Source organism: Macaca nemestrina, chromosome 9, assembly GCF_043159975.1.
Source record: "Macaca nemestrina isolate mMacNem1 chromosome 9, mMacNem.hap1, whole genome shotgun sequence".
Classification (NCBI taxonomy): Eukaryota; Metazoa; Chordata; class Mammalia; order Primates; family Cercopithecidae; genus Macaca; species Macaca nemestrina.
The window spans coordinates 89581320-89609084 of record NC_092133.1 but is presented as its reverse complement, the minus strand read 5'-3'; the positions used below and the strand labels follow the sequence as shown (position 1 = coordinate 89609084).

The following is a 27765-nucleotide window of genomic DNA, read 5'->3' as shown; positions in this document are numbered from 1 at the left end:
CCAGGTGCGTGGCTCAATCCAGTAATCTGAACATTCTGGGAGGCAGAGGTGGGCAGATGGCTTGAATCCAGGAGTTCCCGACCATCCTGGGCAACATAGCAAAACCCCATCTCTACAAAAAATACAAAATTTAAGGCCGGGCACGGTGGCTCACGCCTGTAATCCCAGCACTTTGGAAGGCCGAGGCGGGTGGATCACGAGGTCAAGAGATCGAGACCATCCTGGCTAACATGGTAAAACCCCGTCTCTACTAAAAAATACAAAAAATTAGCCGGGCGTGGTGGCGGGCTGCTGTAGTCCTAGCTTCTTGGGAGGCTGAGGCAGGAGAATGGTGTGAACCCGGGAACCAGAGCTTGCAGTGAGCCGAGATTGCGCCACAGCACTCCAGCCTGGGCGACAGAGCAACACTCGGTCTCAAAAAAAAAAAAAATACAAAATTGAGCCGATAGTGGTGGTGCTACTCAGGAGGTTGAGGCAGGAGGATTGCTTGAGCCCAGGAGGTCGAGGCTGCAGTGAGCCGTGATTGTACCCACTGCACTCCAGCCTGACTGACAGAGAGAGACCCAGTCTGGAAATAGTAATAGTAATAATGTTCAGCTTAACCTGTGATGAGTGCCTTGACATCATCTCTTCATGAAGAAGGTCCACCAAAATGAAATGATTATAATTATTAGCCTTACAAAGCGTGAGAAAAAAAAAAAAATCTGTCCCTGGCTTAGCCATTAGCCACCAAATCTCTGTGTTCAGGTGCTCTGTGACTGAAAACCTTGCCCTCGACCTGGGTCTGAGTTACATTCTGAGGTTTGGGGGCTTCTCACACCACGGAATTACCACGTGAGCAACTTCGACCTGACAAATCCCTCCTAACGCTTGCCCCGCTCTGAGACGCCTTTAAGCGATCTCTGGAGTACTCAGCGTACTTTTTTTTTTTTTTTTTTTTTTTGAGACGCAGTCTCGCTCTGTCGCCAGGCTGGAGTGCAGTGGTGCCATCACGGCTCACGCAACCTCCGCCTCCCGCGTTCAAGCGATTCCCCTGCCTCAGCCACCCGAGTAGCTGGGACTACAGACGCGCGCCACCACGCCCGGCTAATTTTTTGTATTTTAGTAGAAACGGGGTTTCACCATGTTGGCCAGGATGGTCTCGCTCTCCTCACCGCGTGATACGTCCGCCTCGGCCTCCCAAAGTGGTGGGATTACAGGCGTGAGCCATTGCGCCCGGCCCTCAGTGTACTTCTTTCCTTATTTTATTTTTTGAGACAGCCTCTCGCTCTGTCGCCCAGGCTGGACGCAGTGGAGCAGTCACGAATCACTGCAGCCTCGACCTCCCGGGCTCAAGCGATTCTCCCGCCTTAGCCTCCCAAATTACTGGGACCACAGGCTTGCGCCACCACGGCCTGCCATGGTTCTCATTTCCTTTTCCCATCCTAGTCTTCAAATCAGGAGTCCTTTGAGCGCACATTTCAGTGTCCTGCGGGGCTTACCAGTGGCCTTCCTCCAGGGCCTCAGGGGCAGTCAGAGGGATCTTTCCCGCCGCTCCACTTCCTCCTCCTCCTCCTCCCCCATCCCCTCCCCACCCCTCCCTTCTCCTCCCCACCCCTCCCTTCTCCTCCCCCCATCCCCTCCCCACCCCTCCCTTCTCCTCTCCAGAAACGTCCTCGCTAGTCTGCCTCCGCCGCCTCCCCCACACCCCCGCCCCCAGTGTCGGCTCAGCTCCGCGCCCGGCCGGCCAACCGGTAGCTCCGCTCTGGGCGCGTCACAGTAGCGCCGTCGCGGCCCCGCCCCCGGGTGCAAGACGCAGAAGCTCCGCCCTACCGCGGTCCTTGCGTCCTTCCGGCTCCGTCGTGGAAGCAGGACTGCGCCGCGTCTTCCTTAAGGTGGGGTTCGGGGTGGCACTGAATCGCTGTCACGCCGGCAGGTAGCAGCGGGGTGGGGACGCGGGCTCCTTGGGCTTCTGTTTCCGGGTGCTCAGGGCAAAGGGCCGAGCCGGGGAGTGGGGCCGAGTCGGGGCCTGGCACGCCGGGAGCAGGAGGGCTTCCGGCAAAGCCGCGTGCTCTCGTCGGGCAGGCGCTAAGGACTGGGGCCGGCAGCGCGCCTGACCCCGCCCCTCGTAGGCCCCGCCCCGTGCTCGCAGCCGGGGGTTTCCATGGTGATGGTCAACAAGCCTCAACTGCCTCTGCTACAACTGCCAAGTTCCCCGCGTCCCACCCTCCTCTAGGTGCTCCGAGGGACCACCGGGGTGCCTGATGTGAGAGCGGGAGCGTAGAGACTCGGAGGCCGAGGTGAGGGGTGGCCGAAGTCTCCGACGTCGAAGGCCGCACACCCGTGACCGGGTCCCCCTGGGGGTGTGGACAGTGGGCCTGGGATTTGAGATTGGGGAGACCTTCCGAAGTCCAGGGCCCCGTACCCGGACTACCTGGGGTTTGGGCCTATTGGGGTGGGTGGGGCTGGGGCTGGGATTTGGGATCAGGGAGGAGAGATCTGAGTTTAAGCGCCGCGCATCTGGGACCGATCGAGGACTGCACATAATGAGGGGCCGCGGCGCTGAGATTTGGGGGACGGATTCGAGGTCGAGGGGCCGGTACGTGGGACCGGCGAGAACTGGACCCCCTGGGATCGGGAGACGCAGTGTCGGAGGTCGAGAGCCGCACGCCCAGATAGTGGTCCCACGCGGTGAGCACCGCGGGCTGAGATTTTGGAGTCAGGGGCTGCCGGGAAGACACGGCCGGCCGGTGCGTTAGTTCAGCCTCCTGGTCGGGCGCTGGCGACCACCGGAGGGCTCTGGAAGAACAGGCCTGGCTCAGTGGGAGGCCCAGCCGGGAGGATCTCTTGAGCCCAAGAGTTCCCGACAAGCCTGGGCAACATAGTGAAACTGTCTTTGCTAAAAAGTTAAAAAAAAAAAAATAGCCACGTGTGGTGGCGCGCGCCTGTTGTCCCAGCTACTCGAGAGGCTGAGGCGGGAGAGTTGCTTGCTCTGAGGAGGTCGAGGCTGCAGTGACAGTGACTGTGCCACTGCATTCCAGCCTGGCCGATGGGAGTGAGACCTTGTCTCAGAAGTAATAACAGTAGTAATAATACCTGAATAAAATGAAAGCCGCGCGCTCACGTGGCTGTAGGCGCCTGAGAGTTGCACAAGACTTCCTTGTGGGGAGTTGGCTCCGCCCTCCTCCCACGCCCGGTTCCCGGAGCCTTAGCTCTCTGCCCTGGGCCCTTTCTCTTCCTCGGCGGCGCCGCGTGTCTTCGTAGCGCGGTCTCTGTGTTGGTCTCCTGCTCCTAGAGGTACCGTGTTTGTATCTGGGGTGAAAATCTGACTCGTGCGCGCTCTTCGGCTTAGTCGTCCCTTTTTTTTTTCCCTTCTGCTTGTGTGTATGAAGCATTTTCGTCGATTCCGCCCTGCTCCTAGGAAACTTGCGGACGGGGCCCGGCTCCTGCTGCGCCGGCTGCCCCGCTCCCCCAACCGCAGAGTCGTGGACCAGGGTTTTGAGGAGCAGGGCACCCGACTCGCCCTCCCCGCCAGACCGCCCAGGTCGCGGGGACCCCTCCCGCTAGGTGCCTGGGATCCCCGCTCGGCTCCGCGTGTGTCCCGGCTGGAGAGTGGAAGGAGAGCCGAGCTCGGCCATTGCCCGCGGGGCGCCCTTCGCTGCGGCTTTTCGGTCTCCGAGCGGCCCGGGGACGAGCTAACGCGCCTCTTTAGTTTTCGAAACTGCTTGCGGGCGCTGGGGGCTCGGGCCGGCCATCTGCGTGGCGGGACAGGAGGCGCGCGCTGGCGGCTGCGCGCGAAGGGCAACGGGCGGCGACGGCGGCTTCCCGGAACCGCGCGGGGCGGGCGCTGCGCCGGGGTCAGGGCCACAGCCTCAGGCGGCAGGGAGTTCTGAAAGTGTTGTCTTCAGTCGTTCCTTTCAAAAAGTCATCTTAATTCTTCCAAAAATATACACATATAATTCTTTCTACTTATATTTTTAAAAGTTAGATACGTGGTTGTCTCTGAATTCCTAGTAAGATAAAAATTTATTGGGTTCTCTAGGTAGGTGAAAGATATCTTAAGCGCTATCCCTGAAAAGTGACTCGTTGCTTTTACAGAATTTATAAAATAAGACATTACTACTTTAATGAATGTAAAGAGAGAGATTGCTTTATTCCTAAGCAAAAAGATCTTTTGCCTTGTAGGTATTACATTCTGGTGTGCATTCTGTAGATTAGAGTCACTGCCGGCCGGGTGAGGTGGCTCACGCCTGTAATCCCAGCATTTAGGGAGGCCGAGGTGTGGGAGAATCGCTTGGGCGTCAGAGACCGACCCCGTCTCTATAAAATGATACATATATATTATATATATTATTTTTTGAGACAGGGTCTCACTTTGTTGCCCAGGCTGGAGTGCAATGGTGTGATCTCGGCTCGCTGCCGAGATCCTCCTGTGTGTGCTCAAGGGGTCCTCCCACCTCAGCTGCCGAGTATCTGGGACCACGGGCATTCTCCAGCACGCCTGACAAATTTTTGTATTTTTTGTAGAGATGGGGTCTCCTTGTGTTGCCCAGATTGATTTTCAAACTTTTGTGTTCAAGCGATTCTCACGCCTCTACCTCCCAAAGTGCTGGGATTACAGGCGTGAGCCATCATGCCTGGCCACTTTTTTGTAAACTGTCAAGTTTTCTGTTAAGGGTAGCGTTACAAAGCTTTATTCAGGTAAAAATTGCAATTTATTTAAGGGAAAATAGTGAGTAAATAAAGTTACTTTTCCCACGTGGCCAGAACCTTGGAAAGTCTGGAGGCAAATGAGAGCCTAGTGCGGGTAGATGCCTGCAGGGGCTGCAGAAATGTGACAGGCCCTTTCCGTGGAGGTGGCTTCTCTAATTCCCCTCCTCCACTGAGCTCTGGTTCTCTGCTCTTCGAGAGAACCACATTAGTTGATTCTTACTAGGTCCTAGAAGTTTTACTCCATTTTCTAATTACATTCTCAGGACTACTGTAAAAGGGGTTGCTATTAGCCCCAGATGAGAAAATGGAGGTTGGGAGAAGTCACGTGCCCAGGGACACAATTGGGACTGGGTCCCAAGTTGGACCGGGACACCCCTCCCCTGCCGGGGCCCTTGCCCTGTCTTAGTTCCCCTGAGCTACGGTTCTTTGGAGGGCAACAGGGTGGGCAGAGGGAGAACTGTCAGCCAAGACCACCCTGGGTTATTTTACAGCAAATCCCAGACCAATAAGTTGTTTATTAATAAATAAATCTGCAGTATTTATAAGGACTTTTAAAATCTAACCATAATACTGCTATCATACCTAAAAATACATTCCAAAATACCAAGTTTCTAGGGTTTAAATGTTTCCGTATTAAATATTTTAAACAACTGGTTGGTTTGAGTCAGGATCCAAAGTCACACCTTATATTTTGTAGATAACTTTTTAAATTCAGAGCAGCACTGGCCAATAGAAATATAATGTATGCTATAAATGTAATCTTATATTCTTTTTTTTTTTTTTTTTTTTTTTGAGACGGAGTCTCACTCTGTCGCCCGGGCTGGAGTGCCGTGGGCTGGAGTGCCGTGCGGATCTCAGCTCACTGCAAACTCCGCCTCCCGGGTTTACGCCATTCTCCTGCCTCAGCCTCCCGAGTAGCTGGGACTACAGGCGCCCGCCACCTTGCCGGGCTAGTATTTTGTGTTTTTTGGTAGAGACAGGGTTTCACTGTGTTAGCCAGAATGGTCTCGATCTCCTGACCTCGTGATCCGCCCGTCTCGGCCTCCCAAAGTGCTGGGATTACAGGCTTGAGCCTCCGCGCCCGGCCTGTATTAATAATTTAACCTAACACATATCCACTATTAAAACACTTTCGTTTCTCCATGATCTTGACTAAAATAATTAAAAACAATCCTGTGAACCTGTCAAAATCCAGTGAGTTTTACACATACACATTTCAGGTGTGGTGAATGGATGCTGTATCAGTGATCATCTAGAAGTTCCCCTTTCTTAAAGGCCCCATTCCCGGTTATATTTGTCGGGTTGTCTTGCAGCATTCCTTCCCCACACTTCGCATTTTTCTGATTGTTTTTCCCTGGTGGCCTTTGAGTCTCTGTTCTTTATATTTGCTGTAAAGTGATAGTTACCTCTAGAAGTGGTGTTGGTTTTGGTTTTATTTTTGTTTTTAAAACAGAGTTTTGGTTTTGTTGCCCAGGCTGGAGTGCAATGGCAGTGATCTTGACTCACTGCAACCTCCGCCTCCTGGGTTCAAGCAGTTCTCTTGCCTCAGCCTCCTGAGTAGCTGGGATTACAGGCGTATTTTTAGTAGAGACAGGGAATCACCTTGTTGGTCAGGCTGGTCTCAACCTCCTGACCTCAGGTGATCCACCCGCTTCAGCCCCCCAAAGTGCTGGGATTACAGGTGTGAGCCACTACACCCAGCCTGGAGGTAGTTTTGATTCACATGGGAGTTTTTGGAAAGAATACTTAGTTGAGGTGCTGTTCCCCTACTGGAGGCACATATTGGTTGGTATTTTCCCTTTTGTCATGTTACAGCAGCTATTAATGATCATTACCTAGATCTATTATTTTCTTAAATGGTTTCCAAATTAGTGATATTTTAATAATCGATTCCTTCTCACTTATTAGCAGGAATACTTTTATAAGATGATAACTCCTTCAATGATCATTTGATCGCTCTAAGATGTACTTTTGTTTTCCTTTTTTTTTTTTTTTTTTTTAAGACACGGAGTCTCACTCTGTCACCCAGGCTGGAGTGCAGTGGCAGTATCCGGGCTCAGTGCAGCCTGAGCCTCCTGGGTTCAAGCAATTCTCAGGCTCATGAGCAGCTGGGATTACAGGCGTGCAGCACCACCACGCCCGTCTAATAGTAGAGATGGTTTCACCATATTGGCCAGGGTGGTCTCAAACTGCTGACCTCAAGTGATCTGCCTGCTTTGGCCTCCCAAAGTGCTGGGATTACAGGCATGAGCCACCCACCACACCCAGCCCCCTACATTTTGTTTGTTTTTTTTTTTTCAAGAAACAATTTCATTTTGATGTGCACACTGGAGTGCCATGGTGCAAACAGAGCTCACTGCAGCCTTGACCTCCTGGGCTCGGGCAATCCTCCTACCTCAGCCCCCCAAGTAGCTGGGATTACAGGTGTGTGCCACATGCCCAGCTAATATTTTTTTGTATTTTTTTGTAGAGAAGGGGTTTTGCCATGTTGCCCAGGGTGGTCTCCTGAGCTCAAGTGATCTGCCCACCTCGGCCTCCCAAAGTGCTGGGATTACAGGTGTGAGCCACAGTACATGGCCTCGTTTCTTCCTTGACATAAATTCAGTTTAGCATTTCTCATAAAACATTAAAAAATTACCTCTGTACTTTGTCTCCATTGATACATCAGTATGATAAATTGCAGTGATTGAGCTTGAAATGATCAACTACACTTGCATTCCTGAAATAAACCCAACTTGGTCATAATATTGCTTTACATATTGCTGGATTTGGTTGACTGATACTTGGTTTGGACTTTCGCATCTGAGTTCTTGAGTAAAATTAGCCTGTGATACTTGATGAACTGATTGTAAACTCTTTTGGAAATGAAAAAATCAATTTCAAGTTCATTGTAGATCTAAGTGTAAAAATTTAGGTAAAAACATCAGCGCTTTGTAAGTTCAGATAACCATATGGGCTTGGGCTAGGAAAAAGATCTCTTGAAAATGACACAGACTGGACGGGGTGGCTCACACCTTTAATCCCAGCACTTTGGGAGGCTGGGGCAGGCAGATTGCTTGAGGCCAAGAGTCCAAAACCAGCCTGGCCAATGTGGTGAAACCCCATCTCTACTAAAAATACAAAAATTTGCTGGGGGTGGTGGTGTGCATCTGTAATCCCAGGCTGAGGCAGGAGAATTGCTTGACCTCAGGAGGCGGAGGTTTCACTGAACTGAGATCGTGCGCCTGCACACTAGCCTGGGTGACAGAGCCAGAGTCCGACTCAGAAGAGAAAAAGTGACACAGAGCAGGCAATGTAGGCTCACACCTGTAATCCCAACACTTGGGAGGTCAAGGTGGAAGAATGCATTTGAGCTCAGGAGATCAAGACCAGCCTGGGCAAGATGGCAAGACCCTATCTTTTCAAAAAAGAATTTTTAATTAGCCAGATGTGATAGCGAACACTTGTAATACCAGCTACTTGGCAGGCTAAGTGGGGAGGATCCCTCGAGCCCAGTAGATAGAGGATGCAGTGAGTTGTGATCGCACTACTGCATACCAGCCTGAGCAAGAAAGCAAGACCGTTTAAAAAAAACACACACACACAAAAAGCCATCATAATTAAGGAAAGGCATGACAGATTAAGACTCCTATTAGATTTATCCTAACAGTATGCCTCCTGTTAGACAACTCTTCACCTAATATAAATACAGATACTCCTACTTACTATGTTACATCCTGATAAACCCATCATAAGTTATTTGATTAGAATAGGGCCATCTAATAGAATTATGACGTTTATGACAAATACCTATCTTTTCTAATTTAAGTTGGTGTTAGAAGTACATAGAATTCAGAAGTTAGTTTTCTTGTGGTGTTTTTGTCTGGTTTGGTAACATGGTGTATTAGTATGCTAGGGCTGCCATGCAAAGTAATAGAGACTAGTAACAAATTTTCTCACAGTTATGGAGGCTAGAAGTCTTAAGATAAGGGTGTTGATAGGGTTGGTTCCTTTTCAGGCAGGAGAAATAATGTGAATAGTAGGAATTCCAGAAGGAGAAAAAGAAACAGATGGAGGCAGCAAGAGAAACGATAAAGCATAGAAGTGAATTTTCCAGGCTTAAGATCCCTGTAGTTCCCATTAGGATATTGTGAAAAGACACAGCACAGGCGTGTGTTGGTAAAACTCCTAAGTTTAAAGTATAGCAGAAACTGCTTTGGAAAAAGTATGTCGTGCAAATCTCTTATCTTCTCCCCCATTGTTTCTGTTTTGATGTTTATTCTACTGGATTTTCCTTTCTTTGAATTCATTACTAATTTTTAAATTTGAAACTCGATTTTAGTTCCAGAAAGTTTGGTTTTTTTTGTTTTTGTTTGTTTTTTTTGTAATGGAGTGGTATCTGAAGTTGCTCTTTTTTTTCCTGTTAAAATCATTTTGGTTTTTGTTTAGCACTTCTTGTTCCCTGAAACCTGCCGAAGTATGAGGTGTGATACGTTATTTCTGAGTGCTGGAGCCCCTCTTCTGTAAATTGTCATGTTCCTTTCCTCTTTCCATCTCTGTTCTCCACAGTTCTCCCAAGGCAGAATGCAGTGGTCCCCTGGGCAGCACAGCTCAGGGCCAGCAGTCTCAGCTCAGGGCCAGCTGCTTGGAACCTAAGGTGTCATGTTTCCATGGAGGCTTCAGAAAGAATTCCCATCCCAAGGGATGTACCTTCCTCAGGGGGCTGAGGATACCCCACAGGCCTCCTTTCTGTCCAGCTCCAGGGTTTGACTATGCACCTACTTAGGGGCTGCTTGCTCAAGGGAGAGAGGTACAGGAGGTGGTCTGGGAAAAACAAAATTGATCTTCCTATCAATTGTATTTTTGTTTAGTGGAATCTGCACATACCCATTTCTTAGGTAGGCATGGGTATTATTTCCAGTTAGTCCAGGTAATCCAAATAATGACATTTTCCCTCAGGTAAGAACAGATTTTATTTTTAGGAACAGCAGTCTAGTAGCAGTTTTGCTTTTTATTAACATTTTAAGGAACATTTACCTTAGATATCATGATTCTTGAGTCATTTGCAAAATGCAATCAATATCAAATAGCAATGGTTGCTTGTTTTATGATCAGTCAAAAAAATGTCCCTTACATTAATTTCAATACAAACAGTATATTTAAAATGTAACATTACATTATACTACTCTTGATGCTTTTTAGTAACACATCTTTTGAAAAATGAATGCTGAGGGAAGCAGTGTGTTATCCCCCCAGATTTAGCTACAGCAAGTAAGTGAAAGAACCTGATAAGATGGTAATGGAAAACAGCTTTCCTGTTGCAGGCAGATCAGAACAGATGCCCTTTGGTGGATAAAAATGTAGTAATAATGGAGCAAACATTTAAAATGTTAATATATGCTCCATCTACAGCTTCTCAGTCCTTTTTTTTTTTTTTTTTTTTGAGATGGAGTCTTGCTCTATTGCCCAGGCTGGAGTGCAGCGGTGCTCCCTGCAAGCTCCGCCTCCTGGGTTCATGCCATTCTCCTGCCTCAGCCTTCCGAGTAGCTGGGACTACAGGCGCCTGCCACCGTGCCTGGCTAATTTTTTGTATTTTTAGTAGAGATGGGGTTTCACTGTGTTAGCCAGGATGGTCTCAACCTCCTGACCTCGTGATCCGCCCGCCTCAGCCTCCCGAAGTGCTGGGATTATAGGCATGAGCCACCGTGCCCGGCCACTTCTCAGTCCTTAATAGCTTTTAGGATAGCTCTGTGTATTGAATTTGGCATGTTGTGTGAATTGGGTTGAATTCTCACACTTCAGATCCATGTGCCCTTGAAAAATTAAGTACAAATGTGTGCGTTGGTGCATTTTTTGTAATGGAATTCGTGTCTTGTATCATAATTCTTGAGTTCATGACAGCAGGAAGTACTTTAGAGTCACAATAGGGATTTTATAAAATTGCTGGGTTGGAAGAGACTTTTGAGGCCATTAAGTCCAATTTTCAATATCATTTCCAACAGAAAAGGAAGACATCCATAACAAATAGGTCTGTGATCTGCTCACATACTATATACCATGATGGGGAATTTTTGCCCCCAAGACCCATCTTGTGCTTCTCATGTGGTGAACAGACGTGAGCAGCAGCAGCAGCTAAATTTCTTCAATCGAAAGAATTCACCACGAAATAAGAATATGAATACAAAGCATCCAGCACCAAAATGTATCCTAGTAAAGGGCTTTGGTAAAAAATATAAATAATTTGAACAAGTATGCAGAGGGGAAATAATGTACAGAAGGAAAAAAGAATAATGGGCTTTTAACTTATCTTTTTTCCCCCCTCATTTTTATTTTTCCTATATAGAGATGGATGGGGGGGTCTCACTATATTGCCCAGGCGGGTCTCAAACTCTCTTGGGCTCAAGTGATCCTCCCACCTCGGCCCCCCAAAGTGCTGGGATTACAGGCTTGAGCCACTGCTCCTGGCCAGCTTCTACTTTAAACCTCAGCTATTTATCAAGGAAAAAAGAATTTCCCTTCTTTCTACATGAAATTCATCACTCAGTGTTCCCACTCACCCATGCTCCTGTTTGTCACTTCCTCAGAACCCCAATCTGAGCTAATCCCTATTTTCTATTTTTTGTTCATTCCAAAATTTGTTGTCAAATATTTGTACATTTCTTGATTTCCTTTTTTTTTTTTTTTTTTGAGACGGAGTCTCACTCTTGTCGCCCAGGCTGGTGTGCAGTGGCCGGATCTCAGCTCACTGCAAGCTCCGCCTCCCGGGTTCATGCCATTCTCCTGCCTCAGCCTCCCGAGTAGCTGGGACTACAGGCGCCCGCCACCTTGCCCGGCTAGTTTTTTGTATTTTTTAGTAGAGACGGGGTTTCACCGGATTAGCCAGGATGGTCTTGATCTCCTGACCTTGTGATCCGCCCGTCTCGGCCTCCCAAAGTGCTGGGATTACAGGCTTGAGCCACCGCGCCCGGCCTCATTTCTTGATTTCCTACTCCACTGTTACTGGACCCACCAAGGCAGGAACTGTGTCTCTACCACTACAGTTCCTGCATCTTTTAGGTGCGCAGTATTTCTTGGTGAGTCAATCAATTTCCAGATTGTCATTTTTCTCTACATTACTCAAATCCTTTCACATTCTTCAATTCCCAGCAGTCTTCCTAGACTTGTTTCATTCCTTCCCGTCTTATCTCTATGTATCTATTCCCACCATTCATTTTCCAGATAGCATCTAGACTGTTAAAAAGCAAAACTGCAATCACACCACATTCCATTAAATGCCTTCCCACTGGCCTTTGAACGGCAAACCAGGCCTTTAAGGCTATGTCATCTCCTACCATTGATCTCAGACCTAGCTGCAGTTGCACAGTAAGACCCCTGGCTCAAGTCTTGTGCACAGGTTGTTCCCTCACAGGCAGGAACCCTATGGTGACTGATCAATAATTAAAACTTGCCTTGGGCCAGGCACAGTGACTCACCCCTATAATCCCAGCACTTTGGGAGGCCAAGGTGGATCAGTTGAGCCCAGGAGTTACGGACCAGTCTAGGCATCATAGAGAGATCTTGTCTCTACTAAAAAAGGAAAAAATTAGCCCGGCTTGGTGGCATGCAACTGTAGTCCCAGCTGCTTTGGGGAGGCTAAGGTGGGAAGATCACTTGAGCCCAGGATGTTGAGGCTAATGTGCCTGTCACCCAGATTCAACAGTTATTCTCCATCTCCCCACCTACTACTTTGTGGACAACTTCAAACAAATCCAAGCCATCACAGATATTTCAAGATGGATTTCTAAAACTTAATTGCTTTATTTTATAACATAACCATAATTCTGTGAGTTCTTTTATCTGGAACTATTCTGAGGAAGGACTGGCTCATTTGTCCTTGTAGTTTCTACATCACTATATGCAGTATGTTACTGTTCCCTGAATTGCTGTCATCTAGTAAGTGCATTGTAAAGACTTGTTTTCTCTCACTTTTACAGACAGTTATATTAGCCCGGCGTGGTTGCATGCCTGTGGTCCCAGCTACTCAGGATGCTGAGGTTGGAGGCTCGCTTGAGCCTGGAAGATTGAAGCTGCAGTGAGCCAAGATCGTGCCACTGCATTCCAGCCTCAGCAACTGAGTCGGACCCCGTCTCAAAATAATTCTGTTAAAAATGTCAAACAGGCCGGGGTGCGGTGGCTCACGCCTGTGATCCCAGCATTTTGAGAGGCCGAGGTGGGTGGATCACAAGGTCAAGAGTTCGAGACCAGCCTGACCAACATGGTGAAACCCTGTCTCTACGAAAAATACAAAAATTAGCCGGGCGTGGTAGCGTGTCCCTGTAATCCCAGCTACTCAAGAGGCTGAGGCAGGAGAATCGCTTGAACCTGGGAGGGGAGGTTGCAGTGAGCCGAGATCGCACCACTGCACTACAGCCTGGGGGACAGAGTGAGACACTGTCTCAAAAAAAAAAAAAAAAAACCGCAAACAGGCCGGGCGGGGGGCTGGCGCCTGTAATCCCAGCCCTTTGGGAGGCCGAGGCAGGGGGATCACGAGGTCAAGAGATCAAGACCAGCCTAGCCAACATGGTGAAACCTCATCTCTATTAAAAATACAAAAAGTAGCTGGTACAGTGGCATGGGCCTATAGTCCTAGCTACTCGGGAGGCTGAGGCAGGAGAATCGCCTCAACCCAGGAGGCGGAGGTTGCAGTGAGCCGAGATCATGCCACTGCACTCCAGCTTGGGCGACAGAGTGAAGACTGTCTCAAAAAAAAAAAAAAAAAAGTCAAACATACACAAAAGTAGAAACAAGTGTAATGAAACTGCATCAGGAGCTTTAATAATTACTAGCTCATAGCACATCTTGTTTCATGTGTATTTCCACTTTCCAAGTAATCTGAAACATATTCGAGAAATCAGTTATCTGCAAATATTTGTGGCTCTAAAAAGGGTCTTTTAAAGAAATAAAATTACAGCATAATTACAACAAAATTTATAATTCCGTAATATAAAATGTCACTGTTCATAGTATCGAAATTGCTTTATAATTGTTCTCCAGTTCATTTGAATTAAGATTCAGAGGTCCACAAAATTGCGTGGTTAAAAGTTTTAGGAATTGCGTTCTAAAAATTGTTTTTCAAAGATTTTTTTTCAAAATCTTTTACGTGTATCCACGGTCAAATGTACAAACCAAGGCACCTCCTCTAGTTCGAATTTAGAGGCAGCCTCCCGGAGAAAGGCTGTGTCTAACTTGCTGGCTTCTGTTCCACTCTGCAGTGCCCGCCCCTCCCCGTGGCTGGCACTCTGGACTTTCCCCAGGTCGCGCTCGCGCCCAGCTCCCTTCGGGAGAACTCGGAGAACTATCTTCCCGCCGCCCTGACTCTCCTTCCCCCACTTCCTGCCTGGGCCCAGCGCGCGGGCCACGGGGCCGCACCTGCAGGCACGCGTTTCCCATTGGTGACATCTTGGCGGGCCCGGCGGTGGCACTTCCTCCTCTACACCCCGTGACCCACGTCCGGCTGCCGGTCTTGAATCACGAGGCCTCCGCTTCCCGGACTCCGGACCCCGCGCCGCCTCGGGGCCGACGGCCCGTCCCTGGCGTGGTGAGCCGCTGCGCGGGCGCACCAGCCCCGCCACTCCAGCCCGGGCCGCCCCCCAGGTCCCTTTCCGCCGCCCTGGTCGCCCAGAGACGGACCCAGACCTAGGAGCGCCTCTTCCTTCCCTCCCCTCAGCCCCGCTCGGACCGTAGGTCCCGGAGGTCCCGCCCAGGCGGGCTAGCTCGGCGGGCCGGGGAAACAGCCCCCACCCCACCTCGCCGTCGCCCTCACCCTCAGGGCCCCGGAAGCCCGCCAGGCGCCCCCTCCCCTCCCCCTCCCGCAGGGCGCCTTTCCCTCCGGGAGTCCTCCAGTCCCTGCCCCCCCGCCCCGCTTGCTCCGCCCCCCGCCCGGAAGCTCCCGCCCGAGCCCGCGCAGGCCCTGGGGCCGACCTTCCTGCCGGGCCGGGCGGTCCGAGGCTGCCGGAGCGCTGGGAGGAGGCCGCGAGAACGTCGCCGTCACCTTCTCTCGGGTCCTAGGCGCTGCTTCCCGCCAAAACACGCTTATCGCGCGTCCGGGCCTCCCACCTCGCGGAAGGGGCTCCCCACCACTTGGATTTCTGTTGCAGGTTGAGAACAAAAAGATGCACCTGGACTTTCCCCGGAGCCCTCTGCGTGGTTGAGCTTCGGTGGAATTTCGGGGCTCTTGGCTGCCAGCCGCGCTTGCCTGGTAGCAACAGAAACCAGTCCCGCTCGCCTCCGTGGTAAGTCTTAGAGCATGAAAGTCCGTGGGCCCGACCGGGTGGACTTTGGTTTGAGAGTGTAACTGAGTAATGGGGGCGGCGCGGCCGAACGCGCTCCCAGCCGCCTAGCGAGAATGCTACCCGGTTTCCCGGGGAGCACGGGAGTGTGTCTAGGAGGGGAGGCCAGGGTTCCTCCTCGAGTCCTGTCCTGAACAAAAGAAAACGAGGTGGGTGGTGCTTGAACGGCCCTGTTTACTCTGCAGATAGCCAGACTAGTAGGACTCCGGCGCGCCCTGTTTATCTTGATTGGCTCTGCCTGAAGGCAAGCGTTAATCCCGTCCAACCTGTATCACAGCTAAGAGCTCGTTCGAGAGCGCTTTTTGGAAATGGAGATTCTTAGCCCCCACCCAGATCTGTTTTAGGGTCGCTGTTTTAATTATCTAGGTAGACCGCGTGCAAGCTCGCTCGGAAAATCTCCCTGTCCAGTCACCTGGGGGAGCTGAGCAGCCCTCCCCGCCCCCAGCGGTTTCCTGGCTCTGAGGGCGGGGAGACCAGACTCTTCCTCCGCGTGCGTTGGCGGTACGCTGTGGCCGTGGTCTACAGGCTCACAGCGACTGGTCCATTGGGGTAAATGGGTGTACGTGGGTCTGGCTGCCAGGTTGTGCATGTCCCCAGAGGCCTCAGGGTGTTGGTCTGTGGATCACGCAGGGATAAACTAGGGCAGAAGTGGATCAGATCATTAAGATGACTGGGTTCCACCCTTCAGATCCTTCAACAAGACGATTGTTGAAGCCTTTTGAAAACCTGATTCCAGAGTACTTGAAACTATTTCACCCCTGAATAGGTTTCCTAATAAATGTAATGCTTTACATTTGTACACCCCCCAAGAGTGTCTTATGTAATAATCACTGGAAGTTTGCAAGACAAGGCGGATGTGATTGTCTTCATTTTAAGACGTCAGGTTTAGCAAAATTAGTTGATTTTACTAATTCCACATTTCCAAAACTCATGCAGCTTGGTTCTCAGAATTCCATAGCCCTCAGTCCGTGTCCTAGTCCTATGGGGCAGCGTTATTACTGGGATGTTGGTGATCTAGTGATTGTGATGTATTTTTTAGTGAAGCATATTTCAAAGAAGTTACCCAATAAAACTGGAAGTGTCTTTTGGATGTGTCTCCACACTGCTTACAGAGGTGTTCCTATAACAATTTCTAGCAAGCACCGTTGCCCCATGCCCGTGCTATCCCAGTGAAAGAGGGGTCTTAAGGTCAAATCCCCTGTGGTTGTCACTTCTCCCCACCCACCTACTTCCCAAGTGCCCTGCCCCTGATGTTTAAATTTCCTCCCAGCACTTAAGGTCCTCAGTGTAGAAACTCAGGAATTGGGCAGAGGCAGGCGGATCACCTGAGGTCAGGCATTCAGGACCAGCCTGGCCAACACAGTGAAATTTCGTTTCTACTAAAAATACAAAAATTAGCTGCGTGTGGTGACTCACGCTTGTAGTACTAGCTACTGAGGCAGGAGAATCTCATCAAGAGTAAATCTAATCAAGATCAATAAGGCCTTTCTCTTTTGTTGTGCTCTGTATTGCCCTGTGAAAAGATAATACTTCCAAAATGCTGTTAGGCGGATGGGGTGTGAGATTTAATTTAAACCCAGGCGCTATGTAAAGGGCTTCCCAGCTATATCCTGTCCTTACCTGGAGTTCTGATCCCAGAGCCAGTGCCCAGGATCTTGAGACCATACAGCCAATATCGCTCTGTTTTTTTAGGACAGTTCATTACCATCCAGAAGTGTCTCCCACTGAAGGCATCCGCGGTTGTTTTTAAGGTGAGCTATTTTAAGAAGAGCCCTTTTTCAGCTGCAGTATTTATATTTGTTATACTCAAATTTGCTTAGCAGCCTGGAGTGAAAAAAGTTTTGTCACAAACTTTAACCTTGAGCAGGACACCACAGGGCTCTTTTCATCTTGAGTTTTAGTTAATGAAAAGCCTTAGGACTTCTGAGAAATGGAAAAGAAAACCAATTCTGGAGTAAAAATAAGCAGTAAGTGTTTTAAGTGGTGTGTACACATGTGTTTTGGAAAGGAATGGTCTCTTCACTTTGCCTTCAGAGAGGAAGTCATTCTGCTTCTGAAACATTTCCTGGTGCAAAACATGACATGTAAGAGATTAGGCATTTTAAGTAATTCTTCTATGAAATGTGTTTTTTTGTTTTTGTTTTTTGATGCTACTTGTGTGTCTTTTTCAGCCTAGCTAGGCAGGCTACTGCATTCTTGAGGAAGGTGTTGACCCCCCTGCACATGGGCAGCAGTTAATCCTGGCTAATCTTGGGCCAGCTGGGTCAAGCCTGTACTGAGGATGGGGTCATGGTGACCAACAAAACAGGCACAAGTGTCTCCCCAATAGGCTCCCATTGTGGGTTTGAAGACCCCTTTAACAACACAGCAAGAGTGCTGTGGTAGTGTAGAGCATGAGACAATTTGGATAATGTGAAGACATTTGAGAAAGGTGGTGTATTTGAGCTTAGACCTTAAGGATTAGTGGGATTTAGGTAGACAGAAGGTTGAACAGAGTATATTTGGGGAGAGAATTAACCATGAGTGTCAACTATGTGCGTCACTGAAGGAGCAGAGAGCTTGGCACATTTCAGGAGAAAAAAGGAAGTGAAGTGAGCTTAGGTAGAAGAGTGTTGCAGGCAAAAGTTGCAAGGCCTGAGGCACCCAACTGAGCCAGTGGTCCTTGTTCTGAGGGCCATGGGAAACCACTGAGGACTTGGAAGCAGGACAGTGATTAGTTTTAAAAGTACACCTGAGCCGTAGATGGGATTGCAGTAAGGCTTAGCCAGTATGCTTGGAAAACGTTTTTTTGTTGTTGTTGTTGTTTGTTTTGTTTTGTTTTTTTGTGGAGATGGAGTTTTGCTCCTGTTGCCCAGGCTGGAGTGCAGTGATGCGATCTTGGCTCACTGCGACCTCTGCCTCCTGGGTTCAAGCGATTCTCCTGCCTTAGCCTTTCTGAGTAGCTGGGATTACAGGCATGCACCACCACGCCTGGCTAATTTTGCATTTTTAGTAGAGATGAGGTGTCTCCTTGTTGATCAGGCTGGTCTTGAACTCCTGACTTCAGGTGACCCGCCCGCCTCCCAAAGTGCTGGGGATTACAGGCCTATGCTTGGAATACTTTAAAAGAGATCAGTAGCCTGGAATTGGCTGTTTGTTCATACAGGAATTAGAATAGGAGAAATACAGCATGAGATAAAATGACAATTTGATAACTCACAAAGAAGAGAATTACTGAGTTCATAGGCTGCCATTACAATGTGTTAGGAACAGCGTAGAGCTATGAGGCACCTTTATTGCTGAGGAAATCAAGGAGTTGAATAGGATTTAGGGATGAGGATACTGTGGAGAATGGGATCACCCAAGGGAGTTGATGAGTTGATTGGATTTGAGGGCTTGAGAGAAGGTCAGGGATTACTCCAGTTTCCTTCTAGGACCTCTGGGTGCAGATCGGGGCATTCATGCTGCTATTGGAGTGTGACAGAAGAGAGAATGTGAGGTTCAGTTGTGGCACAGAGGAGAACCTGTGGAGTAGAGTTGTATCTACCCGTCTGGGCTTCAGGGAGCCAAAGACTGGAGGCTTGCATATCTCCTGACCCTGGAGATGATTATGGAGACCCTGGGAGCAGGTGGGGCCACTGAGAAGAGGACTGGGCCCAAGCCCAATTCCCTATGGTTAAGGAAGGACTCAGAGACTAAGAGTGTCTAAGGAATTAACTGGAAAACCAAGAGTAATTGCCAACAGGGAGTGAAAGGGAGAGGATTTCCAGGAAGAAATGGTTAAGATGAAGATGAAAACATTCGCTCTTTTTCTTGCCGTGAAGATCTGTATGGTAGGATCATGTAGGTTTTTTTTGTTTGTTTTTTACACAAGTCTCACTCTTGTCACCTAGGCTGCAGTGCAGTGGCACGATTCTCCTGCTTCCGCGTCTGGAGTAGCTGGGATTACAGGTGCCCGCCACCATGCCCAGCTAAATTTATTTATTTATTTATTTATTTATTTTTGACAGAGTCTTGCTGTTTCGCCCAGGCTGGAGTTCAGTGACGCAATCTTGGCTCACTGCAAGCTCTGCCTTCCGGGTTCGTGCCATTCTCCTGCCTCAGCCTCCCGAGTAGCTGGGACTACAGGCGCCCGCCACCACACCTGGCTAATTTTTTGTATTTTTAGTAGAGACGGGGTTTCACTATGTTGGCTAGGCTGGTCTGGAACTCCTGACCTCAAGTGATCTGCCTGCCTTAGCCACCCAAAGTGTTGGGATTAAAGTCGTCAGCCACTGCGCTCAGCATAGGTGTCCACCACTATGCTCAGCTAATTTTGTATTTTTGGTAGAGGCAGGATTTCACCATTTTGGTCAGGCTGGTCTTGAACTCCTGACTCTGGTGAGCCACCACTCTTGACCTTGATCGTGCAGTTTTAATGGTGGGGAGTAGAAGTGACAGTAGAGACCTTTTGACAAGATTTTACTAAACAAATCAACAAGTAGCTAGAGACAAAGTTGGCGCAGGGGAGGTATGACATGATTGGGTAGAACTGAGCATGTTTAATTACCAAGTAGACAGTGCTCAGTGGAGAAAGGGGAAAGAAAGAAAAAAGCATGAACCCCGGGGTATGTGAGGTTGGACCCAGAGCAGAGCTGTTCATAATGTCCGCTGTAAGGGACCCACTACTAGATTACAAACTCCTAGACTCTGACTTGACTTCACAAAGTCCACTTCCTAGAGTAATGTCGACCAGCTGGAGAGGAGGTGAGAATCTGTAAGGCTGCCCCAGACATCTGAAGGGCTTTGGACAAGCAGGGTGCTGGGGTAGGACAGTGGGCGATATTGATGGCCTGCTTACTCTTAAGGCTGTTCACTCTGATTTTCTTTTTTTTTTTTTTTCTTCTTGTGTGGTGGGTGTTTTGTTTTGTTTTGTTTTGTTTTTGTGGAGTCAAGATTCTCACTCTGTCACCTGGGCTCAAGTGCAGTGGTGTGATCTCCACTCTGAAAACTCCGCTTCCTGGTTTTCTCTCACCTCAGCCTCCCGAGTGGCTGGGACTACAGGCGCCCGCCACCACATCCAGGTAGTTCTTTTTTGAGACGGAGTCTCACTCTGTCGCCCAGGCTGGAGTGCAGTGATGTGATCTTGGCTCACTGAAACCTCTGCCTCCCAGGTTCAAGCGATGCTCCTGCCTCAGCCTCCCAAGTAGCTGGGACTACAGGCGCCCGCCACCACGCCCGGCTAATTTTTTGTATTTTTAGTCAAGACGGGGTTTCACCGCGTTAGCCAGGATGGTCTTGATCTCCTGACCTTGTGATCCACCTACCTCGGCCTCCCAAAGTGCTGGGATTACAGGCATGAGCCACCACACCCAGTCTAGTGTTTCGTATTTTTAGTTGAGGCACGGTTTTGTCTATTGGCCAGGCTGGTCTGGAACTCGTGACCTCAAATGATCCCACTCACCTTGGCCTCCCAAAGTGCTAGGATTATAGGTTGGAGCCACTGTGCCCGGCCTCACCCTGATTTTCTATGGTATTTGACAACTTGAGGGCAGCATTAGCCACCAGAGAACATTTGGGAATGTCTGGAGACATTTGGTTGTCAGAACAGGAGGTGGAGGGTGCTGCTGGCATCTAGTGGGCAGAGACCAGGCATGCAGCTAAACATCCTACAGTGCCTGGGCCTGCCCCCAGACCACAAAGAACTGTCTGGTCCAAAATGTCAGTAGTCCTGAGGCTGAGAAATCGTAGCCTAGAGGCACCATTTGGCCTGTCTGTGTGCAGCTGAGCCACTCAATACATCCATGGAGTAGTCAGATATTTGTTTGGAATCTTACAGAGAGCTCTGGTTTTACTGGGTGCGTACAGTTAAGGAAGAAGTTCATTGAATGAATTCCATGTATTGTGAGGAAGGAACCTAAAATGATACTTGCTCTAAGCTAGATTATGAAGAGTGAGGAGAGAATGAGAGGCTGTGTGGATAAGGAAGCCAGGGTCCCTACAAAGGAGGGGGATAGCAGTTGTGGTGGAGGGAGGAGGATGTGATTAGGATGGGGTTTCCTGCAGGGAATGGTGAAATCATTGGAGGTGTAGGGTCCAGGAGAAAATGGTTAGTGGATTATGGCTTCATCTCCCCCACCCAGAATGATGGCTGGACCGAAGGCTGGGAACAGAACTTGAGGGAGGCCTTCAGATACTTTCCATGTTTGAGGAGCAAGACCAGGGTATGGTCAAAAACAAAAGGACAGGTGGTGCCTAGGCTGACCGGGTGTTAGGAATGGAATTGCATAAGGAGCCCCCACCTGTAATTGTGCGATCCCGGACCCATTATCCCAAGAGACACAATGCAAACTTGCCCTGACTTTCCAAGGAGGAGCTTCTGAGCTGTTAGCACAGAATTCCCTCCATGGGCAGGAGAGGAAGAAGCTCTTGTGACCTTGCTCTGCCAGGTCAGCATGTTGCCGTGGCCATGTGCTGCTGCAGGGGATTTAGGTAAGGCCTGGGGAGGCAGGGACCATTACATTCTAAGGTGGAGGCTAAACCCCGGTGTTTATTGCAGACCCAAAGCACAGTTTGAGAATTGGAGATAGGATTATTTATGCCCAATCCTTTGCCCTTCAGGATTATTTTATAAAAGTTGATTGAGTTGATGTACATAGTCAATACATTTGAGGTAGGCAATGAGCAGTCCAGGTTAAGCTCCCCTTGACTCTCATCCCAGAGGCTTCCATGTTCCACTCATTAGCAAGGGTGACATCTTTTACTTAGGCTGTATACTTTCAAAGCCCTTGCATGCCAAGTCACAGTTCATGAGTAAATGCCGGGTATTTGGTCTTGGTGATGTGTTCAGGATATCACATACTGTTCTGTTTCATTTGTGTCATTATGCTTGTTATTGGGAGAGGAGACATGTCTTGTTGTCTTTATGATCTGGTGTAGACACAGGCAGATTTAAAAGATTTACACAATTATCCTTTTAGACATTGTCAATATGAAATAACGAAGCACTGTATGATAAATGTCATCTGCATTGGCTACATCAAACTTTAAAATTACTAATATCAGTCAAAATGGTAACTACTTGTTACTAATTTAGTTTTCCCTGAAGCTAGTGCAGTTGAGCATTTCATTTATTATGAATTTGCTTTTCCTTTTCTTAAATTGCACTTACCTATACTTTTTGTCTGTTTTTTAAACTGTGGGTTTTTTTTAATGGAGCATTTTTCCCTACATGATGAGCCCATATTGCTTGAAAAGACTAGCAGCTTGTACCTATTATGCTTGATGTAAAATGACACTTTGAAACATTAGATTTCCAGCTGTGCATGGTGGCTCATGCCTGTGATCCCAGCACTTTGGGCAGCTAAGGCGGGCAGATCACCTGAGGTCAGGAATTAAAGACCAGCCTGGCCAACATGGTGAAACCCCGTATCTACTAAAAATACAAAAAAATTAGCTGGGTGTGGTGGCCTGTAATCCCAGCTACTCAGGAGATTGAGACAGGAGAATTTCTTGAACCTGGGAGGCGGAGGTTGCAGTGAGCTGAGATTGTGCCATTACACTCCAGCCTGGGTGACAGATTGAGACTGTCTCAAAACAAAAAAAAAATTATCTGGGCATGGTGGCACACACCTGTAATCCCAGCTACTCGCGAGTCTGAGGGGAGAGAACCACTGGAACCTGGGAGGCGGAGGTTGCAGTGAGATGAGATCGCCACTGCACTCCAGTCTGGGAGACAGAGCAAGACTCCGTCTCCAAAAAAAAAAGCTCGGGGGAGTGGATCACCTGAGGTTGGGAGTTAGAGACCAGCCTGACCAACACGGAGAAACCCCGTCTCTACTAAAAAAAAAAAAAAAAAAAAAATTAGCTTGGTGTGCATGCCTGTAATCCCAGCTACTCGGGAGGCTGAGGCAGGAAAATCGCTTGAACTAGGGAGGCGGAGGTTGCAGTGAGCCAAGATCGTGCCACTGCACTCCATCCTGGGCAACAAGAGTGAAACTCTGTCTCAAAAAAAAAAAAAAAAAAAAAAAAAAAAAGATTTCCATATACTCCTGTGCTCATTTTGAGCATCATCTTTGACATTGTTCATAAAAAAATATGTCTTCGGCACCATAATACTGCAGTATTTTTCTTGCTTATGGCTGGCTATGCTGTATACCCTGGCGTCTGGGTCAGCTGCTGCTCTTTCTCAGAAGACTGCCTTCTAGTGTGTAGTTGGCCTTATTCTTTGAGTTTGGACTTCCAAGTGCCATGTACCACCCTGGTGGGAAGGGCATTTCTCAGCCCTTTTGCGATTGCCCTTTCTTCCCGGTGCCCTCTTCTAGATCTTAAGCAAAAGACAGCAATTCTGCTATATTTTATGTGAACTGGTGAATCTGATATTTAGTTTGAATGGACGATTTGGGAGCAAAATCATACCTCTGTAGACACTGTAAGCCGTTACTGTCTTGTATCCTGGCAACATTACTGCCGATGAGAAAATTAGAAAATCTTACCCTATGTTGTGGTTTAAAAACAGCCTGCTATGTTCCCATCCCTTCTCATGAAAGTAAAAGTATCCTACCATAAACAATAAAATTTACTAAATTTGCTGTTTAACCAAATGTAAGGCCTATAGTTTAGGAAGAACTGAGGTGCTCTTATAAGTGAACTGCCACATAATTATCATGACAAACGTGGAATAAATATAACAAGGAAATGCGCTTGCTCTCACCTGACTGAAATTTACATTTCTCTGTGTTCAAGGCACCACGTTCACATGCATCGTCCTGTCTTGTAAACTCCTGATTTTTTTCAAACTGCCTATGACTGATCATGTAATTTTTTGAGAAACCTGGAGTTAAATCTTAGCTCTCAATTGTATTTGGTATATTTCTTAATGTCTTGCTACCTCTCTCATCTGTAAAATGGGGAAATTTTCTGTTGCATACTTTTGTTGTGCATATTAAATAAATTTGTCTTTTTTTTTTTTTTCCAGCCACAAAAAAGCCACACCCAAGATCACCTGACACCCACCCTGTCAAGTGTCCATGATGCTGGGCCCTGAGGGAGGTGAAGGCTTTGTGGTCAAGCTCCGTGGCCTGCCCTGGTCCTGCTCTGTTGAGGACGTGCAGAACTTCCTCTCTGACTGCACGATTCATGATGGGGCCGCAGGTGTCCATTTCATCTATACTAGAGAGGGCAGGCAGAGTGGTGAGGCTTTTGTTGAACTTGGATCAGAAGATGATGTAAAAATGGCCCTGAAAAAAGACAGGGAAAGCATGGGACACCGGTACATTGAGGTGTTCAAGTCCCACAGAACCGAGATGGATTGGGTGTTGAAGCACAGCGGTCCCAACAGTGCCGACAGCGCCAACGATGGCTTCGTGCGGCTTCGAGGACTCCCATTTGGATGCACAAAGGAAGAAATTGTTCAGTTCTTCTCAGGGTTGGAAATCGTGCCAAACGGGATCACATTGCCTGTGGACCCCGAAGGCAAGATTACAGGGGAAGCGTTCGTGCAGTTTGCCTCGCAGGAGTTAGCTGAGAAGGCTCTAGGGAAGCACAAGGAGAGGATAGGGCACAGGTACATCGAGGTGTTTAAGAGCAGCCAGGAGGAAGTTAGGTCATACTCAGATCCCCCTCTGAAGTTCATGTCCGTGCAGCGGCCAGGGCCCTATGACCGGCCCGGGACTGCCAGGAGGTATATTGGCATCGTGAAGCAGGCAGGCCTGGAGAGGATGAGGCCCGGTGCCTACAGCACAGGCTACGGGGGCTACGAGGAGTACAGTGGCCTCAGTGATGGCTACGGCTTCACCACCGACCTGTTCGGGAGAGATCTCAGCTACTGTCTCTCCGGAATGTATGACCACAGATATGGCGACAGTGAGTTCACAGTGCAGAGCACCACAGGCCACTGTGTCCACATGAGGGGTCTGCCATACAAAGCGACCGAGAACGACATTTACAACTTCTTCTCTCCTCTCAACCCTGTGAGAGTCCATATTGAGATCGGCCCAGATGGAAGAGTGACGGGTGAAGCAGATGTTGAGTTTGCTACTCATGAAGAAGCTGTGGCAGCTATGTCCAAAGACAGGGCCAATATGCAGCACAGATACATAGAACTCTTCTTGAATTCAACAACAGGGGCCAGCAATGGGGCATATAGCAGCCAGGTGATGCAAGGCATGGGGGTGTCTGCTGCCCAGGCCACTTACAGTGGCCTGGAGAGCCAGTCAGTGAGTGGCTGTTACGGGGCCGGCTATAGTGGGCAGAACAGCATGGGTGGCTATGACTAGTTTTGTTAGGAACATTTGAGTTACTTCAATCAAATTTTCACAGGCAGCCAACAAGCAGTTAAGAGCAGTTATAATAGAGGAAGCTGGGGGACCCATTTTGCACCATGAGTTTGTGAAATCTGGATTAAAAAATTACCTCTTCAGTGTTTTCTCATGCAAAATTTTCTTCTAGCATGTGATAATGAGTAAACTAAAACTATTTTCAGCTTTTCTCAATTAACATTTTGGTAGTATACTTCAGAGTGATGTTATCCGAGTTTAAGTAGTTTAAGTATGTTAAATGTGGATCTTTTACACCACATCACAGTGAACACACTGGGGAGACGTGCTTTTTTGGAAAACTCAAAGGTGCTAGCTCCCTGATTCAAAGAAATATTTCTCATGTTTGTTCATTCTAGTTTATATTTTCATTTAAGATCCTTTAGGTTAAGTTTAAGCTTTTTAAAAGTTAGTTTTGAGAATTGAGACACAATACTAATACTGTAGGAATTGGTGAGGCCTTGACTTAAAACTTTCTTTGTACTGTGATTTCCTTTTGGGTGTATTTTGCTAAGTGAAACTTGTTAAATTTTTTGTTAACTAAATTTTTTTCTTAAAATAAAGACTTTTTCACAATGACTGGCACAGATTACTCAGCAAAAGATAGCAAAATGGGTTGAAGATAATTCATTTTAATCGTAATGTATTTTAGTGTGAATTTAAAAATTTCATACATCAAATCTATTATCTCCCTTATATTCTTATGATGAGGCTAAATAAAAGTCTAATAAAAATGTTAAATATGTGAATGGTGGAAATGGTGACTAGCAGCACACATTCCGGGAAGCATCAAATAGACACACAGCCCCAGCCACTGGCAACTTACGTGCACTGTTCTAAACCATTTGGAATTTCCTGCTGGGCCCTTGATGCTGGAGTCACATCTGTTGATAGTGGGAGAGCTTTAGTTTCAAGTGCTACATTGTGAAAACCATTATTTTGTTTCTAGTTTTTATAAAATGCTGATTTAAATTTTTTTTTTTGGTCACTTTCCTGATTTCTGTAGGGTGCATTTGTTGATTAGGTTATGGCAGGATACCCGTTACCAAGCTCGAGACCTGTTTTCAAATTGCTACCCACCTAGGCAACAAAGCAGTGTTAAAATTCAGGCAGCTCTACATACAGCATACAGTATTACTATCATTTTAAACCTTATGCTAAATACAAACCATTAGGACTTTAAAATGTGGAGTTTATTTAAAACCATTCTATTCAAAAATGTTTATTTTCCCCCTTTACTAGCTATATAGTGTTAATGATTTTACCAGTATTAAGGGTCTTCATTAGTATCTTAAAGAGTAAATGCTTTTGGTTAAGCCCCTGAGAGTTGCATTAAAAATTAAGTCTGTGAAGTCTTCAGCCTTTTCTAGCTCCATTGGGCTTCAGAGGCTCAGCTTAGGTACAGTCCTTAGTTCCAGTGTTCTGCATGCTTGGATGGCCTGATGTGAGGGCAGCAGCATCACCAGGAATGGCAGGATACAGGGATGCAGAAGACTGGCATAGGGAAAACCTAGAGAGAACTATCCTTGCTGTAGCCCTGATCTGGGATCTCTGCCTACCCATGGGCCTACCATGCTTCGAGTGTCAGCATTGCATGGGGAAGCAGAGGACTACAGGTGAGGGAAACCCAGAGAAACAGTGAAGTTTCCATTGGAAAACTGGAGTTTCAGCTGGAAATGGGGCTGGAATGCGGTGAAGATGAGACCTCGGATTTTGTAGAGTGGTGGGGAGAGTACCTGCACACCCCTGGAAGTCTGCTAGATTTAGGATGCATGGGTGGAAAGTGCTTCAGGGGATGGGAAAGTGAATGTGTTAGATGACCTGATGTCCCAAGGTAACATGGACAGCAAAACACATCCCCTTGCTCCAGGATTGTTAACTCGGGGAGGAGCAAATCTCTGATTCCCAGGTTGGGTCTAGTGGCATGATGCTGGCTCGCTGCAGTGTCAGCCTCCCGTGCTCAAGTTATCCAGTTGTCCTCCCACCTCAGCCTCCCAAGTAGCTGGGACTGGAGTCCCACACCACTATTCCCAGCTAATTTCTGTATTATTTGTAGAGATGGGGTCTCACTATGTTCCCAGACTGGTCTTGAACTTCTCAGCTCAAGTGATCTGTACTCTTCGGCCTCCCAAAGTTCTAGGATTTCAGGCATGCACCATGGCACCCAGCCAGGCCTATTTCACACAGCCATGCCCATTTGTTAATACGGTCTATAGCTGCCCAGGTGTTACAGCAGGCAGGCAGATGGGGTAGTTGTATCAGAGACCACATGGCCCACAAAACCTAAAATATTTACTGACACTGTTACAGGAAATGTTTTTCAACCTGTGGCCTTGGGCATGACAAGGGCATTCCCTGCAAGGTAAAGGTCAAGATACTGCATCTTGTTATGTTGTAGAACCCCAAATTCAGGCTTGTGTAGCTGATGCCAAACATCGAGACACAGGTGCTTGGAGATAAAGGTTTATTTGATTTGGCCAAGGTGAGAAATC

The 27765-nt window shown here is 48.0% G+C and overlaps 1 protein-coding gene across 11 annotated transcripts; it reads left to right on the top strand.

Moving 5' to 3' along the window:
- The first annotated feature begins 1769 nt into the window (after positions 1–1769).
- Positions 1770–25852, top strand: LOC105486603 (heterogeneous nuclear ribonucleoprotein F). Of its 11 annotated transcripts, none has more exons than XM_011749509.2 (4): positions 1770–1874; positions 14808–14942; positions 16692–16750; positions 23935–25852. In XM_011749509.2, the coding sequence occupies exon 4, from the start codon at positions 23987–23989 to the stop codon at positions 25232–25234; it is 1248 nt and encodes a 415-aa protein (XP_011747811.1). In that variant the 5' UTR covers positions 1770–1874; positions 14808–14942; positions 16692–16750; positions 23935–23986; the 3' UTR covers positions 25235–25852. The 11 variants fall into 11 exon arrangements, with proteins under 11 accessions (XP_011747811.1, XP_011747807.1, XP_011747817.1 ...); XM_011749514.3 differs by having other exon boundaries at positions 1819–1915; XM_011749511.2 differs by lacking the exon at positions 1770–1874 and adding an exon at positions 2125–2279.
- Positions 25853–27765: the final 1913 nt, after the last annotated feature.

Coding starts and splice junctions, on each gene's coding strand:
- LOC105486603 (XM_011749505.3), top strand. CDS start 23,987: ATGATGCTGGGCCCTGAGGGAGGTGAAGGCTTTGTGGTCAAGCTCCGT.